General features: G+C 43.5%; 1 protein-coding gene across 1 annotated transcript in view; it reads left to right on the top strand.

The window, feature by feature from the left end:
- The window catches only part of RHOJ (ras homolog family member J), a 51,026-nt gene that overhangs the window by 23,991 nt on the left and 8,136 nt on the right, over positions 1-18,899 (top strand). Inside the window, exons 2-4 of the mRNA XM_042863329.1 lie at positions 13,496-13,554; positions 17,436-17,600; positions 18,788-18,883. Coding sequence (XP_042719263.1) covers positions 13,496-13,554; positions 17,436-17,600; positions 18,788-18,883 — 320 coding nt within the window. The remainder of the gene's footprint in view (positions 1-13,495; positions 13,555-17,435; positions 17,601-18,787; positions 18,884-18,899) is intronic.

Here is an 18,899-nt window from a genome sequence, read left to right as displayed (position 1 = left end):
AGAAACATGACGGTACAGCACTGAGAGACATGGTCAGCAAGCATGGTGGGGATGGGCTGGGGTCAGACTTGATTATCTTAGTGGTCTTTTCTAATCTTAATGATTCTACGAAAATTTGAACCCCGATGACTGGTAACAAGGTAGATTATAGTGGGATGAAAGAGCGAGAATGGCTGGAAAAAAACTGAAAATTTGAAACATTCACCCAATACTTGGTAAACAAGAAAGTGTCAAAAGTCACCTATGCGTTATAGTTCCTGGTGAAAATTAATGGACACATGGATTAAAATCATCCAGCTGCCTTTCAAAACCCCACACTAAGACCCTATCCAGCAAAATCTCAGCCAAACAGGTGGTTTACAACCCTGTGTACGCTTCTTCTGTAATCTGAGGGGCTCTGCAAGGACACAAGCCCACACATGTCCAACCACAAGATTAGTGCCAAAGTGCTTAGCTGTGGAACCTTACCAGATAATTTTTTTTTTTTAGCTCTGTTTGCATCAACACTGGCTTCTAAGCATTTTTCATGATTTGAGAGTAAGTGGCGTTTGAAGACACCAGAGACCTTTTTGCAGGCAGCACAACACGGCCAGCCATGTACCCACTGCATCCTTTCTGACAAATGCTCTCCTCTGAGCCTTGTGCAAGGCAAGAGTGTGCCTGTCAGATACGTTTCATTGTCTTTTTACCCTCCTGTCAGCACAAGTGTCAGCTGTTTGCAAGTCCCCCTGTGCAACTAACCTTCTCTAAGCAGTTCTGAAGTTGGTACCTGCAGAAGCAGTTTGCAGATGATCTCAATGCAGCCTATGGTGTCATGGGAGGAAGACGACGTTGTACATCTTTCACCCAGCACCAAAATGTGCTCTTGTTTCTTTCCAAGCCCTGCAACAAAGAAAGCTGATGTTTCCTGAGTATTACCTAAGCTCTGTAACATGAGTCCTGCAGATCCCTGGGCTAGAAGCTCCACGAACTCAATGTCTTTCTTGTAGTGAGAATCCCAAAACTGAACACAGCCCTCAAGGTGCAGCCTCACCAGTGCTGAGTACAGAGAGACCATCATCTCAGTGTTCCTGCTGGCTGCACTATTTCTGATAAGAGTCAGGATGCCATTGGCCTTCTTGGCCATCTGGGCACACTGTTGACTCACCACTGCTGACTTCAGCCGAGCATCAGCCAACACCCACAGAACTTTTTCCTCCGCACAGCTTTCCAGCCACTCTGCCCCACGCCTGTAGCACTGTATGGTGTTGTTGTGACCAAAGTGCAGTACCTGACACTTGGTCTTGTTGAGCCTCTACAATTGGCCTCAACCCATCGATCCAGCCTAAAACAAGAACTAGGTGCTGCAGTGTGAATGTGTAGCATACAGCCAAGTGTGTTGCAGTGGGCCTGAGCACGGCTGGTGCTTGCAAAGCACACATCAGAGCATGGAGGATGCAGGGTGTGAGCAGAGCTCATCTGACTCAGACAAGGATGCCCCTCCCCTCTAGGGAACAGTGTGGGTCAGGGCGGAACCAACCGCACAAGCAAGATGAATGCTGATGACAAGTCCATGAGGAATTTGATGGGGGGAAATGAGACAGCAGTAATTGAGGATAAACCTCCCCAGTGGGGATTTTACAGGGTTTTTTTCCTGGTAGTATTTTGAACTAAGAATAAACCCAGGGGAAGTATCCCCTCTCCTCCACATCCTTGTGAGCAAGGACCCCAGAGCAGCAGTGGGAGCAAGGTCAGCCTCTGTCACTGCATAGGAGAAAGACAACATTTCAGACACAATAACACAACATTCCTGGAAGGAAAAAATGCCACCGACTCAGAAATAATCAGCCTCTGGCCCCAGGCTGTGATTTGCACAGACACATCACCGATCCTTGCCAAGCAGCTGCTTTGGATTCCCTGCAAGAACCCACTTACAGGCAGGGGCCAGCAACACAGGTCAGCTATTAAACGATGCTTTTGACTCTTCATTGACCTGCAGAGCTGTAGATCTTCTAATAAGTAGATTAGAGACAGCTTATCTTTCTACATTAGGTAAGGCTAAAGACACTAGAGAATTTCACTAAAAATTGTGTGTGGGGAAATCAGCACCAGAATATCTTACCTTACACATTGCAGCACCAGGCTGACCTGCTGCATGACTCTTGGGATGGCAGGAGGTGTCTGAATACTCAGGGCAAGGCATCATTCAGTCCCTCTGTGATACAGTGCAGACATCTCACTGTGTGTGGACCAGAGACAGAATTAAAAACAGATATCAAAGACAGAAGTATGGCAAGTTAAGAGGGAAACAATTCAAGAATACATGCCAAGCATCAATGTTTGCCATATGAGCGTCCACACTGAAGCGTGCCAGTTTGCATCAGACCAGACTCAGCACTGCCTGGGCAGTGAAACTGCCAAAACTGCCATCAGCCAGACACCTCTGTCCATCCTGCTCCACACTGAGCTGCATCTCTGCTGCATCCATTCAGTTCAGGCAGAGGGATTTCCATTGAGACATGCACTGTGTGGCGCAGTTATGCCAGCTGGCAGGGAAAAATTCTGTGATGTGAGAAGTCTGCAACTCTACCTTTGCCCTCAGCTTTTCCATCCTCCTCCAAATCATGTTTCTGATTCACAAGGATCCTGAATCCTTATAAATGTCAACAGTCACTCAATCACCTCCCATGGCCACCTCAAGCTCCAACCTATTTAAATCAACTCCAAGGATGAAACAACCCAGGAAGCCACCCCCAGACTTATGTTTCTAAACACTCATTCTCCAAGAGGACCAGGAAGCACTTAGATCTATGTTTATATTACACAGAAAGAGCTGCCCATTTGTTCTAGTATTCCTGCAAGAACCTTAGCAAAATGAAATTCAGCCCTTTCACTCTGCTATGCTTTTCAAGCCAGAAAAAGCCCATCTCCCCGTGAGTATTCTCAGAGTTATTTAATAATGTAGGTATAGCTTCCAGATACTGCAGCTTGCTTTTTGGCTATGATGATAAATGCTGAGAAAACAACAACAAAGAGGCTGTATGCCAAAGGGGAAATAAATGAACAACAAATTTGATTTGTACAGTAGGAGAGGACAGTAATTGTAGTGCATCCATTGCAGTAAAAATTTGGTGTATGCAAGAGATCAAATTCTTTTGCTCTAAGCATATGGAGTGAGGAAAAAGGGGCTTAGGCTGAAAGAACAGTTCCAACAAACTGGATAATTGTGGCCCCATTTACATACATGTGCAGGTGCAGACTGAGCTCAGGCACCATCTGTGGAAAATGTCACTTGGCCAAGGAACATAGAACAAAAAACACACGCACACATAGAGTGTGCTGCTGGCAAGTTGCAATAGAAAAGCATCCTCTGCACTCTAAGCCACGTGGTGGGCTCTGGAGAGGGACATGTATAGTATTTATTGTCCCACATCATGGAACATTCATTGCAGCACCAGGTCAGCATGGGCACAGGCAGAGCTCATCTCCCTGCAGCCACTGAACCACTAGCACTTCCATAGATTCTATTTTAACCAAAGACCTGAAAACTTTGGGTGGGATTATGCTTGATTTTGAATTGGTGGTGTTGGTGTTTAGGAAAAGTTTTACCGTCAGACTTTCATGGTTTGCTCATTAGGCAAAGGTGGAAGTGCCACGATGCTGAGCCTGGAACAGAGCAGCAACTGCATTGCTTTCCTGCTGTTTTTCATCCCATGAGGCTGAGTTTGTACAGCCTTATCCTTGCAGATGCTCCCTGCCCGGTTACACACAGCCTACAGCCAAAGTGGAGGCACCGCTTCATGCAGTGGTTTTGTCCTCTTTCCACTTGGATTGGAGCTCTGGATAATCTTGAGATCTGTGAAAAAGGCAAAGTGCGCTAGGTGAAAGCAGCTGAGCTTCTTCTATCTTCTCTGCTTTCTAGAGTGAAAATTCACCTGCTTTACCCAGCCTTTTAGGCTGAAAAAGAAAAGCACGGAGAAAAGAGAAAAGGTCCTTTGTTCAAAGCACTAAAAATACCAGCACATAATGCAAAAGTAATGTGGTATTTTTTTCCTCTCAACAGTGTCTTCAGGTTGTAGGCCAAAGTTCTGTGGTCCACACTCACTTCCTCTTTCCTTCCACTTTGCTTTGCCACAAGCCATAGCAAGCACACAATGCAGTCACTGGTTGCAGAGCAGTGCACTCCATTGTATCAGAGCCAGGAGACAGACAGACAGACACGTCCCAGACAGAGATGGTGCTTCCTCCACCCATGTAAGCAGCATTAGAGAGAGTCCACAACCAGCATCAACCTGCCCCATCTACCTCCATCCCCATGCAACTTCATGGTTGTGTTCCTTATTCATGTGAGTTTGCAGGGAGCACACAAAGATATGCTTCATAATGCCAGTCTGAGGCAACTGAAAAGGCTTCAGAAATTGAGCTTAGAGGTGTCTGAATTGATCCCTGATTTACTTAACCTGGAAGCTTAACTCCTTGGTTGCTCTTTCTGAAGGAATTTCTAGGAATCCATCAGACTCTGGCAGGACAGAAACTGGAATAATAGGTTATCTGATGTTCTGACACCAAGAGGGCTGGGTGTAGGGTGTTACTGCCCTGGATGACAGCTCAGAAGAGAATCATAGAATATCCCACGTTCGAAGGGATCCACAAGGATCATCGAGCCCAACTCGTGGCTCACCAGAGCACAACCCAAAAGCAAAATCCTATGTCTGAGAGCAGTGCCCATCACACTTTAACTCTGGCAGATTGGGGCTGTGCCTGGGCAGCCTGTTCCAGTGCCCGACCACCCTCTCAGGGTAGAACCTCTTCCTCATACCCAACCTGAAGCTGTGGGCTTTTCACCCATGACAGTCTCAGGCTGCCCGCTTGGCCCAGAGGAGCTGCATCACCTCTGGGCATCTCACTTCCCCTGCTGTGAAACAGGAAATTTTCCTTCTCCACCTTCATTGTTAGCATGTTTTCTCTGCAGAGCCAGGCTGGTCTCTGCCCCTGTGTTTGCACAGGCCTGATACAATGGAGTCATGATCCTAGGTGTTGCCGCCATAAAAATAGAAGCAGAGAACAATGTCTTCTTTAAAAACAAGGCTTTTCATGTCTCTAGCTGTGTAAAATGTGCTGCTTAAAATCCATTCACTGTGCTAACCAGCACTCAAATCAAAGGCGCAATTCACATCATGCTTGGTAATAATTTGCAGAAAGTAGCTATAGATTTTCTACCTGGATTAATTTCCCTTTTATTTGCAACATTCTCTGATTTTTCTTCAAAGTCCCTTTATTCTGAAGTCAGATCTGATCCCCATTAGTGTCGCTTTCATGTAAGCAAAGAATTGTGTCAACTCTTCCGATACAGATTAAAGCCCCAGAAAACAAGGTGGGGGGGAGGGGAATGGGTTGGGGTTTGGTTCTTGGGAGAGCAATGTGAAATAGAAAAAAAATTGCCAGGCATTGTGTGGAAAACCATCTTTCAGACTGCCTGCTTTAAGAACTCTCTATTTCAGTCAATTATTAAGCAAATACAGCTTTCAATAAGGATAGATGAAAAATAAATAATGTTTCTGGCGGATGAAAGAACAATTTGTAGAGAAGCCAGATTTCCTACAGGCTAATATTATTTTTTCTACCTGAGGTATATGCTGCTATGCTGTATTTTGCTGATGAGGTTCTTTTTTTGTTTAAGGGAACAGAGGAAATGTTACAAAAATAATCATTTCACCATAAATTTCCTCTCTTCTGGAACTGAAGTGACCATCGCTTTTTAAAACAAAGCCATTTAACAGCAATTTACATAAAAATACACAGCACTTGTTTCAAAATTCATTCACTTAACTTTTCCAATCAGAAGACATTATGATGGATGTTCCTCCCCACCGAAAGCCATTCCTCTGAGCTCAGCAGAGCTGCCTCTGATATTCACAAGGCAGAAGAAAAGGTGAATGAAGCCTAATAAATTTTTTCAAGAGTAAATACAGTCTAAGTGGTGTTACAGCCAACAGGGAGTGCAGGATATTCCTGGAAACTGAGCTCATTTGAAGCATACGATTCAAAAGTAGTATTGAAGCATGGAGTGATTAGTGGAATGGTTAGATGCATTAATTCTAACCTAAGAGTTAGAAGTTTAAACAGCAGAAATTCCTGCCTCTTGAAAAAGCATTTCAGAATTAATTTTTTAAAAGAGGCTAAAAAATATAAAACATGGATAAGAGAAAACTTTCTGCAAATCATCACAGAATCACAGAATCATAGGATGGCTTGGGTTGGAAGGGACCCCAAGGATCATCAAGCTCCAACTCCCCTGCTGCAGGCAGGGCCGACAACCTCCATATCTAATACTAGATAGACCAGGCTGCCCAGGGCACCATCCAACCTGGCTTTGAACACCTCCAGGGACAGGGCATCCACAATAATAAGTAAAATGAATAAGTAAATAAATGAGTCTGCTGGAAAAGCAGAGCTGCTTCACTTCAGGATTTGAAAATCAAAAGGGTGCTCACACCAATCCATGTAAATCCTTAGTTGTAATGCATTTGCAACTACCTTCAAAATTTTGACTTAACATCTTTAGCTGAAAATTCCTGTCCAGCTCTATGTGGGAATTTGGATTATTTTCTCTATTCAAAGGACAAAACGTTCCTGCCCCAGATCAACGAGCCCCTTCAGCCTCTTTCTCTCTTGCAAGACCAACTCAGTCTGAAAAGTCTCAAATTATCCCACAGGCGTATGTGGGGTTTAAAGTGCCCTTCTCAGGTCATGGGAACTGCCCACATAGCTGTGGGTGCCCCATCCCTGGAGCTGCATAGGACCCTTTGCCCCATCTAGGTCCTTTCCAACCAAAGCTGTTTTATGCCTCTATGATCACATCCTGTCCCACCTTCTGCTTCACATGAATGCAGTCACGCAAAAATAAAGGTTAAGGATCTCATAGGCTCAGGTTGGCATTCACCTTCTCTTCCTCTCACAGAGGGTTAAGACCTGGCATCTCAGCCATCTGCATTGGTTGCTTTTCCTACATTACAATCAGTTCATTGTCCACAGTGGCTGCCACACTGAGAGGACAGTGGTAGGGCTCTCAGCAGAACATAGAGAAAACATTAACAATGTTCAAAACCTCCATGATAGCTGAGAAAAAAAAAATATATATATAATCTTCTAACTTTAGGTTTTCTTATCAGAAAGTTTGAATATTTCCAAGATTTCTGCTTATGGTCTTTAACATTTCTGCTTCCTCAGTCGTATATTTTTAGAGCTGCTGAACAAATATCGGGCTGATCTCAAGCTGTAGGACAAATAGCAGCTGAAGTTGGGTACCTGGGGCTGAGCACAGTTTTTATTTCCTGATGTTCTTTCTGGGAAATGCAAAGCAGCGTTTTTTGCCATGGCCCGCTATGGGCCCAGGAGCAGGTGCATGCTTTTCAAGTTGTTTCAAACAATTTGTATTTCCTCTAATACCAGGCTGCTATGGGAAATATGTTCCTGACACCTTCTGTGTACAACTAGATTTTCCTTGTCTTCTAGCTTTGGCATCTGTAGATTTTGTTGAGGAAAAGATGGGAAGGGTATGGAGGGCAAGACAAACAAGGAGGCAGAGTGGAGGCTGAGTGGCGGTCTACAGCTCCTCACAGGGAGTAGAGGGGCCCAAGGGAATGGCATGGAGCTGCATCAGGGGAGGGCCAGGTGGGGATTAGGGAAAGGCTGTGCCCCAGAGGGCGGTGAGCATGGGACAGGCTGCCCAAGGCAGTGGGCTCAGCCCTGAGTGCCAGAGCTCAGGGAGAGCTGGGACACCACTCTTAGACATAGGGTTTGGGTTTGGGTTGTGATGTGTGGAGCCAGGGCTTGGACTCAGTGATCTTTATGGGACTCTTCCAACATGTGATATTGTATGATTCTAAACAGAGAAGCCATTTTTCCCTTGAAGCACATCCAGCAGCCAGAGCAGCATGTCTCCACCTCCTACGCCCAGCTTCCAGGACACATCCATCTTATCTCCATGCCCCTCATTCCTTGGCTGTTCTACCACAATTACCAGTACTGACTAATGTGGGATGACCAGCACAGACTGTCTGCCCAAGAGGCTCCTTGGCCACACTCAGCCAGGAATGCTTCAGGAATGCTAGAAGTAAAAGCTCCTCAGTCTATCAGCCTCGAAAAATGCAACCCACTGAAGTTATAGCTGCTGAGGATTAAAATGCCTTTGCTGAAGTTTTTCTCAGCAAGTGCTAAGGACCTCTGTCAAGTTCAGGGCATAGTGCCTTCTGCCAGTATAAGTCACAGTGAAATAGCTGCTCTGTCATCTAAGAGCCAGCTCACAGTGAGGACAACCTGGCCACTGCAGAGCAGAGATCTTGTGTCTTTCCATGAGCATTATCTGCTCTCACTGCCATCTAATGAGACCATGACAGATCACCACTGCTTTTAAGGAGACAATGAAGTGATTGCTTCTCCAGACTGCTTCTCTCTCCTTTCTAGTAAAAAATAATAATAATAATGAATAGATAAATAAATAAATCTCCCTCTGATCCTCCAGCAGTGCAAGAAGAGAAGCAGCAGAGAACTGCCTGGATTCCATCAACCACACAAACAACTTCTGTAATTATTTTGAAAAATAACGTATGTAATGCCTGGGAACATTTCAATGAGATTTGTCTCATTTTGCCACTAATCTTCCATTTATTCCAGTGCTGCTTATGAAGTTTCATGTTCCTTTGATAACACTTGATAAAGACTCCCTTTGTTCCCACCTTTTCTCTCTGGAGAAAAAGTCACACTCCTTGCTGTACTCACCATGCTCATAACATCTCTGTTAAGAGACTCCAAATACATTCTTCACTGAATTGGGTTTCAATAAAGAGCTGCTTTAAAGAGTCTTGACTGATTCCATCTGTGTTAAAATAAATGAAAATGCCATAGGATCTGGTCAGGTCAGGTCAGCACGGCTGGTTAAAACATTAATAAGATTATTCCAATTATCAGTAGCTCTTTATCTCAGCACTACAATAGCCTTTGCTATTGACTTGAGCCATAATCCCAGTTCCAGCAAAACATACTCCTAGACATTGGGCTATGGTGATGGAAGCTTAAAAATATTTAGTAGAGCTAAAAAATATAGATATAGATAATAATCTACATTCTGCCTTTCAGTTTTTGGATAGGCTCATGCTACAGTCACAGCTAAAATTTTCTTCTCTCACTCATCCCAATGCCACAAACGACCACATGATATCACAAAGAGAACTTCCCTTCCATCAGGGTTAGGATGATATCCTGTGTTCTTCGTTGTTTAGAAATGATCATAATATTTTTAATAATATGTTCAGGGTCTATCTATTTACACTACTTAATGCTACACTGTACCTCTAAGGTTTGCTTGGATTTAGAGCTATTACTTTCAGGAAAGAGTAAAAAGCCCTTAACTACAGTATAATTGAAATGCGCACAACAGAGTCTATTTGTCTGCAAATTTAATGCATTTACTTAGGCAGTTATTATTAATTTCTAACCTGAGAGCAGAACTGCCTTCCAAGGGGAGAGATGATGGTACACAGTGAGCTGAACTACTCAGGAAGCACCTCCCAGCCTGCTGCTGTGCATAGCCCTGTATTTAAGACTGAATGAAACCTAACAAAATGGATACAACGTCAGTTTTCCTCAATTCCCCAAGCACTGTAATCAGGGTAGTCTTTTCCATCTAAAAGAGCTTTGCACAACACTGAGGTTACAAGAGCTCCCTCAGTACCATAATACTGGAGGAACTGGGCACAGCTTTCCTTGCAGAGATCCCAAGGCTCCTTGGACTCTGTTATCAGCAAAGCTGAATTTGTTTAAGGATTGATCATCAGAGCAGTAACTTGCTAAAATGCATGGCAAATCCTCCAGTGCTGATTTTACAGACAGTGAGGTCAATGATTCCAATAAATCAACTTCATTCATGCTGTCTATAAATAAGTAACATCCCGAAGTGGGAAGGAGCTGGCTCCTGTTTTAGTGTTGTGCTTGTTCTGAAAGCTTAGGGAATTTCCATTTTCATTCAGTAATTTCTGGACCTGATGCACTCTGCTTGATCTTCTTAATCCACTTCCACTGCTTTTGTGTTCTTTGTCGTGTAGGCTGGCCAACATTAAAGTCTGTCTTCTCAATATACTTTGAAAGATTTGCAGCACTTTATATCAGCTGTTTGAATAAAAATGATTAGTGGACAGGTACCTCTGTTCTGCTAGCTTTCTCTGCACAGCAAATGCCCAGCTGTGGAGAGCTGCAGGCAAGATATAAATCTATGGCCTCTATCTTCTCAAGATGCTAAAAAACACAAAGTAAATCATAAATCGTTCTGTGAGATGACACTGGATGCATCTATTCCTGTTGCAGAATGGCACACCACAGCTGTCACTTGGTACTAGTCTGCTTTTCCAAATCAGCTGCAATGCGGGTCAGGATTGGGCATTTTCCCACTAATTCCACTGGAATTTTCCACTAATTCCAAAATTTCACATTGTTCAAGGGGTGGGCAGGAGTGCCCATTGTTACACATGTCTTGCTGTTGTCTCTGCTCATCCCTAATCATGAGAGAGCTGAGAGAAATTACAGCCTGAGGAGAAGTGCAGTGCCTAGATGCCTGGAAAGGAAACTTTGAAAGCATTTCAATATTGCATCTCAGGTGCTTCCAAAACATCGTGCTCCAAAAGCTTGTCCCTGCATAGTCAATCCCAGTCTCTCAGAAATCTTTAACATTGTCTTCCATACCATGAGAACTCTGTGTGACCCATGTGTCTATTTGCCATTTGACTTGATTTGACTTGATTGGGCATCTGAGTCAGTCTCCAGGTTTTCCATGCAAACACAGAGTAAAAAGAATATAATCAGAGCAATTACAACATCAAAAGGCAAGAATAAATTCGCTTTGGGCTAAAGAAAAGCAAAAACTACTGCAAGGCTCATTAGGTAATGAGAATAATCAGCCAATGCAAGCTTTAGGTCAGCAACTGAGGAAAGACAGGTAAGGATAGCCAAGTCATGTTACCACTGGCTTAATCATTAAGGAAACCATTGCTAAGACCTCAGTGTCTCATCTCACTGACTACTTGAGTAGGAATGTGGAGAAGAGCTACAGGAACGGTATAAGAACAAGAAAAATACCCTGTAGGAAGACACCAGATAAGCTATTCAGAGCAGAATGAATGATGCTGTGAATCCTATCCAACTTTAAAATCACTAAACATCTGTGGGCTACAGACAAAGCAATGAATTCCTCACCACCTCATTTTAACCAAGAGCTCCACTGAGTGCAGTCAGCTGAATCCCAGCCTCAGAGGCTCCCTGTGCTTCCACCTTGGAAGTGTATTTTAGACACTGTAAATATCAGATGGGCAATTGTATTTGCTCAGCAGAACAGAGATCTCACCCTGTGTTGAGATGACAGCAAATCATGAGACTTACAGGCTTTCTTTTGAAAAATATTGGCTAGCAGAGTCCTAGTAGATGATTACAGCAGCAATTAAAGAAAGGCGCTGAGAACAATTCTACATTTAAAGTTTGGTATTTAGGCCAATTACAGGGCAAAACAGAATAGTTATGATTTTCATTTCACAAAGGATATATGTAACCAGCAGGATAAATCCAAGGTAGAAAATCACTGTCTTTGTAATCAGATCTTGTTTTTCAAAGAGGAGGAAGCTGCCAGGAGCGATGTGTCACTTGATTTCCTGGAGATGACTCTCACACACGTGGAAGTGGAAAATGACCCAGTTTTGAGTCATCGGGTCACTTGCAGACCTGAGGGAGCCAGGGGTCCCATCACACCACTCCTCATCTGCCATGAAGTCCACCCCAGGAGGCAGTGACACTGCATTCAGACATAGCATTTCCAAAAGAAAAAAGCAGCAGGGGGACAAAGCTGAAATGAATGGTTTGTAGTTCCTAGGAGAATGACAGGGATGTGTCATTAAGGTCTTACACTTCTTTTGACCGGATGACTTTGGTGGGTGCCAGATGTCGTAAGTATCCTTATGGCTTCCATTTGCAGGTTCCCTTGGCATTCCTAGCTTTAGGAGGAGCTGCAACATCTCCTGAAGCTAGGTCCATGGCAGCTTAAATGAAGTTTGCTGGACACTGAGCAGCATGTGTGAAGTTAACCCCTAGCAACTCTATTCCTATTTCCCTCATGTGGATCAGCTAAAAATATATGCTTTTGGAAAAAAAATGCATGACCAGAATCAGGATTCTTGAATGCATTTGAAGTACACAGAAGCAGCTACAAAAACGTACTGCTGTAATGACTTTGTATTCTTGTTGAATATTCGAACTGATATTTTTTCAAGCCCGGGACATGTAGTTTCAGCAGTATTTAGATGCTGAGTTATGGGAAACAAAGGGAATTAAAGACTGACATGAGGCATGTCTGGGTTTCAATCTCTATCTGGAGCACAACAGGGATTCTTACATTTCAGTCACAGAAATCCTACATTTGCAATTATGCTTTAAGACAAGAAGATTTACAAATGATATATTTTTTTAAATCATTATTTTCAAACAAGTTCCTACAGAACACATTCCTGTCCTGCCTGGGCTAAGCCCAGAGAACAGCAGACATTGGGAATGGGAAAGGGCATTCCCAATTCCTTCCAAAAACTTCTACTGAACTGCATTCAGGAGGGAAGGAAATGTTTCCCAGCAAGCACTGACAGTATCCCCATGAGTATCTGATGCTGGAGAAAACATTATATTCAGTATATCGATAACTTCACTTCTCAGAAACTATTCTGAAAGGCATCAGAAGAAGGAGCTTATGGTCCCTGCTACATCCAGATATTAGCTGCAGTTCATATACAATGCATTTGCTCTTGACCTTATAGGTGTGGACTTGAGACATGCATTGCAAAGACAATTATTCTACCAGAGAGTAAATTCCCATGGGGATATCATTTACCAGTGTCTCCTGAAAAGTTCAACTCTTGGTATCCTTTCCCTAGGCTTTCCCACCCACAAACCTCAAGCATTTATGGCACCTCCACACTCAACAGCTCGCCCCATTTCAAGTCCCTATGTGAACTGCACTATGTGCATGCTACCTCCCTAAGTGAGGAGATGAAGAAGGACTCCTGAACCCTTCTCCATCTCTTCTTTCCTTTCCACATCACAAGACAGCCTCAGCAGTGTCCCGTTCTGCTCTCATCAGCAAGTCTGCTCCTTGCTGAGCCTTCATGCTTTCAGGATGTCAGTTTTGTTCTGTTCATATGCTAGCAAAATTACTGCATCGCTGTGCAAGCAAGTAAAGCTGCTGAATAATCAGTCCGTCCAGCCACAGTGACAGAGACTTTAAGTCTAAGAGATTTCAAGCAGGACACTGTTCCCCAGTCTAGAGGCTATTATCTTCTACAAACTGGTAGGTGCTTTTCCATTACAAAGCATATACTAAGACACACACCAATGTCCAGCACAGGGGTGTATTGGCATTGTAGGATTAAAAGTTACTAAAACGATTCCACTTGTGCATAAGCAACATCGCTCTGCTTCTCTCTTTCAGTAACCGTGACTGTGGGAGGACAACAGCACCTGCTGGGACTTTATGACACGGCAGGGCAGGTAAATGACTGCAAAACATCAATAAGTTGCCTTTCTCTTGATTTTTTTTTTTTTTTTTTTTTTTTTTTTTTTTTTTTTACTATCACATATAGGTCCTGTTGTTTTATCATGTTGTTTTGATGTTTTTGTTGTTGCTTTTTATGTTTGGTTTTTTTTAATAAACAAAATTTTAATAACTGACAATGAGCTGTAATGGCTGAACTGCAGACCTCCTTTTAGTTTTTTACATGCAGATTTCATTCTGGTTCAGCAACAAAACATACACACATACATACATCCCTACGGTGGGATTTTGTCTAAGCAAAAAGCAAAGCCTGATGGCGAAGTTCAGCCTCCCATGCATGCACTCCATCCCCACTCCACTCCATCCCTATAGCCTTTTATAAAAGTCACCATTTTCTTACAACTACCACATGGTGGCATTGGAGATACAGAGAAGAATTCCAGTTTCTAAGACCAGAAAACCAGTATAATACCACAGCAGGCTATCAGTCACCAGCTATTGACTGCAGACACATAAACTCAGGCAGACGGGCACTCATCCCAGGATGGATGGGCACTCATTCCAAGCAGAAGAAGGTACCAGGCTCATGATGAACTCTCTCTTCTACCTCCAAAATGCCAGTGACTTCCAGAACAAAGAGAAAAGCATCAGTGGCACGCAAACCTTGTACGAAATCAGCTGCCAAGAGGACAGGGAACAGATCCCAGCTCCTTCCCAGCCAGGAAGGGCTCAAGTCCACATCTACCAGCTACTCATACAATCATAGAATCATTAAAGTTGCAGAAGACTTCTAAGATCCCTAAGCCCAACTACAACTCATCCCCACCACTGCTATAAAATGCATAAATAACGCAGAATGAGACTCTGCTGTCTGCAAGAGGCCACTTACTGCAGACTGTACTTCTCTGCAGTGTGCAGAGAGGTCAAAATCTGCAACACAACAGACTGTCACTTCCAGAAAAAGCTACACTCAGCAGGACCTGTGCATTTATACTCTTGGTTTTGCTTTTTGTTGTTGTTTTTTTTGCTGTCACTTGCCTGTAGGCAACTTCATAGCTATCTCAGTGTCAGTTACAGTCCACTCATCCTTCCTATTTACAAAGTGTAAACAGATGATCTAAAATCCAGTCCTAAAGAATGATCCAAGTCTTCATTTCGCTTGAGATATTCAAGAAGGTGCGTGTGTAATTTTCTTTTCTGCACTCACAAAGGCAAAGCTCAGTGTGTCTGTCACGATCTGGCAACTCTGTGAGCCTCTGCAAACAAGACTGGAGTTATATTCAGTACTCAATCAGATTTTGCTCAGTGCCTTAATATTTCTGCTTGTTTTGAAGGGCTGACAGTACCACCTGCCACTCATTTCCTCAGCAACACATCCTCTTATTTGTTCTCCTGAGCCAAAAGAACCATAAATCTGTTCCTCTGTCAGACCTCACCCTCCCTCCATTCCTCCACAATCATATTGCCATCTCTTGCTTCCAACCAGCCAGACCACCACCTGCCTCCCAGTAACATTTCCAGCTCCTCGGGATCGTTTCCATCTCAGACTTTGGTCCAGAGGACGTGGCCATAGGCAAAACCTGGAGCATGAATCACTGTTTGATGACCAGATTGTATCTGCATGGAGGCAGCGGGGATGATGCTTCCCACATGCTCAAGCTGTAACAACAGATCATCTGGGTTGTTTCCTCACTCCTTCTCCTTGTGTTGTGTGGCTTTCCAAAGGCACTGGTGTGAAGTCATAGCCAAAAATAGCACTTGACATTACGATGCTATAAAACACATGCTAATGAAATAACAATTGGAGAATGTACTTCTGCAGCAGGACCCTCTGTCAGCCTGCAGGGAGAGCTGGCAAGAACCCAAGAGCTGAGGGATCTGGTTTTCTGTGTCTCTGGGCACAAAAAGTCCTAGGAGGGAAAAGAAAACATTGCTTTGTTGTTAGTTTGTTTGCTTTTCTTTCCCTAAGCTGGAATCAGGTGTGGAGTGCTTTAATGGCAGGCAGTGTACACAGGGAGATCGTGACAGCAGCAACATTACAAAATACAAAGTTTTGTACTTTCTCGGGCACAGCACAGGCACATAGCTCAGCCGGTGGCCAGGCAGTGTAGCTGGGAAGCCCTGCATAATCCAAATGACTGCCAACAGGATGCAAGCATGAGCCAAGGAAATGAATTAATGATCAGTTACAGCCCACGTGCACAAAGACTTGCGTCCCTTCTTCAACATCACTGTCACTACAGAAATGCCCCAAAGCAGGGCAAGCATCCAGCATCTTTTTTACCCTCTTTACTTGCTTTCCTTCAACAATGAACCACCTCTGAGCAAGAAACAATTCTGATGTGGACCATTTCACAATGATCCATTGCAATGTTTTGCAGCTTTCTGCTGGAGCATGAACACAGAAAGGGCCCTCAGCTGAGGTGCTCTGGAGGCTCCTGCCAGCCCAGCAACAGGGATGCATGAGATCAACTCATATCTATAATATCTTGTATCTGTGTGTGCATTAACACACCCATGTGAGCTCCTGTGTGCCCTGACCTATGCACCGTGACATGTGGTTGTCCCTCCTTACAGCATAAACAATGCTCAGTGCCACCAACACAAATCTGGAATGCTCCTTAAGAAAAGATTTTCTGGGGGCTTCAGAGGAATGAGAAAATCCAATTAAATGTGCACTTCTGTAGCTGCCACCACCCGCTGGAAGTGCTCGAGGTTTCCAGTTTGGATTTTAATGGCACAATGTCACCGTTTTTCTAAATAGGCACATCTGGAATATGCTAACTTGTTATATTTAGCCAATTCCGTTCCAGAAGTCCTAAATCAAGATTCCTAGAGAGCTTGCTGCCACCACGTGGCTGCTTTAGGAAGCTGATTTACAGCAATTACACTGAAAAATCATAGGAAAGGCCTTTGCCAGGCACCTAACTACAACCCATGTCGGCTGTGGAGTAAATATTCTTAATGTTGGAGAAGACAACATATCATGTCCAGAGCCTCAAACAAACCTCCTCCCACCAACTGTACTTCTTTGTGGCCTCTGTCACGGATGATTTCCATATTGCCTCTAAATTTCCCTTACAAAATTCCCTCTATGTGAATAGGCATTCCTTCTTGGCTGCTATGTCCAAACAGCTCCTGTTCCCATGTAAATCTTCAAATCAACACTTTCTGTGACATCTAGCTCAGTCAACAATTACCGTGGCTTTGCAAAATGCAGCAGGTTATCTTTGCTACTAAATTTCCCCAGTGCATCAAGGGAGTGTTCTTGCTGAAGGACAGAGGTCTCACGTGAAGTTTTCCAACATTAAACAACCTCAGATAGATAAAATAACAACTTCTTCCCCTTGGTTGGGTCAAAAGGAGGATGTCTTATCATCAAATGCAGTCAGAAACGTGTCTCTTGAGCTGTGCAGAGCACAGCAGGGAGTCTGTGACCGGGGCTGGAAACCAGTGTGGTACTGGAGGTGATGACTGGGAATACATCCTTCCTCTTAAAGTGAGTCTGGGACAATTAACTTGCAGCTAGACAAAACAAAACATTTTCTTTGTATTTTAGGATGTTTCTTTAATTATTTTTAATGTTACAGAGCTATATTTGGCCTCATACTTCCTTTCAGAATAAATAAGTTTTCTTGTTTAGAAAAGGTTGGTGCAGAATATTTTTACACTATTAGTATTTTTTAGGAAACAAGTCTCTATTCAGAAGTAGTTTGAATCACCTTACCAAGATGAAAGAAGAAGATAAGAACCCCTCTCAGCTTCCTTTCTCCAGGCTGAGCAGCCCCAGGGCTCTCAGCCTTTCCCCAGAAGGGAGATGTTCCCTTCACCCACCATTTTCTACCACCTCATAACCCCTGCCATTCTCTCCCTGCAGGAGGACTACAACCAGCTGAGACCCCTGTCCTACCCCAACACGGATGTGTTCTTGATCTGCTTCTCAGTGGTAAACCCTGCCTCATACCACAACGTCCAGGAGGAGTGGGTACCTGAGCTGAAGGTCTGCATGCCCAATGTGCCTTATGTCCTCATAGGAACACAGGTAACACTCCTCTGGGGCACAGTTCACCTCTGCAGTGGTTCTCACAGCCTTATGGCTAAGGGCTGGAGACTGAGGCTTCCTATTGGAATTCATATATGAAAACCAGAATTCAGCATTAGAGGGAAAGCCATAGACTGAAAATGGAAGCCAACATGCAGTTAACCAATTGAGTTAGTCACAACTGGTAAAACTCCTTATTCACATGTATATTAATATGGTGTGAATGTGTAAAATCCTATAGGGATAAAAGATTTCTGATAGGTCTTTAATGGGAGGAAAAGCAAACATCAAAGGCTATGGCTGGAAGCAGAAACTAAATTCAGGCTCAATTTTAATAAAGAGAATAATTAGCCAAACAACTTAGAGACATAGGAAGGAAATGGCCTCCCTCATGCTTTACATCAACATTACAATTACTGACTCATCATCCCACCTGTGCTTTAGGGGATGTTAGACTGAATGATCAAAGCACTTTGTTTCAGCCTTAAAACCTATGAATCTATGGGTTTCCAAGACACAGGCTGGACAGAGATCATGAAAAGCAGGGATGCTAAAGTCAGGAAAATGTCCAAGTACGGGGCAGTAATCTAAACCAAATTAGAGAAAGAGATCACTTTCTGAGCAAAAATAAAATCCTCATGCCATAGGAAAGTCTGGTTATTCAAGCACTGGCTTTGTTTACCACACTGGAATACTCTAAAACAGCAGTTATCCTTTGGAACACGTACTCTGAAAATGGCTGGTTTTGAAATGCCAGGATGTTTCACTTTGATATTTTCCATGGAAATAAAGGATTTTGCTTCAAGTCAGCCATCCAGAGCTGTGTCTGTTTGGTCTGTCACTCTGTTTTACAGGTGATGCAGTGCAGGATCATAGCAGACTCCTTTTCCAGTGTGACTTAGGCTTCTACCAACAATTTGCATAATGTATAACCACTGAGAAATGCATCTGTACTATGCTGCAGCCATCTGAGCTGTGGCCTGATAGCTGTCCAATAAGAACTAAGCCACATTAAACAGAAAATTTAAAGAAAGGAAAGAAGAGAAAATACATATGTAATTCATTTCTCACCTGAGGCTGTGAGGACAGACATCCTTGTTCAAGGATATGACTATGGGTTTGTAAACTTATGAATATATCTTTCAAGAAGGCAGTACTGAACATGGGTTTTGTGTGTTTTTGACTAGATTGATCTGCGAGATGATCCCAAAACTTTGGCTCGTTTGCTTTACATGAAGGAGAAACCACTCACCTATGAGCATGGCGTGAAGCTGGCAAAGGAGGTAACAACTTTTTGGA

This window comes from Lagopus leucura, unplaced genomic scaffold, assembly GCF_019238085.1.
Source record: "Lagopus leucura isolate 7727_CA_CO unplaced genomic scaffold, USGS_WTPT01 Super-Scaffold_1, whole genome shotgun sequence".
Lineage (NCBI taxonomy): Eukaryota > Metazoa > Chordata > Aves > Galliformes > Phasianidae > Lagopus > Lagopus leucura.
This window is presented reverse-complemented; position numbering and strand designations above follow the sequence as displayed.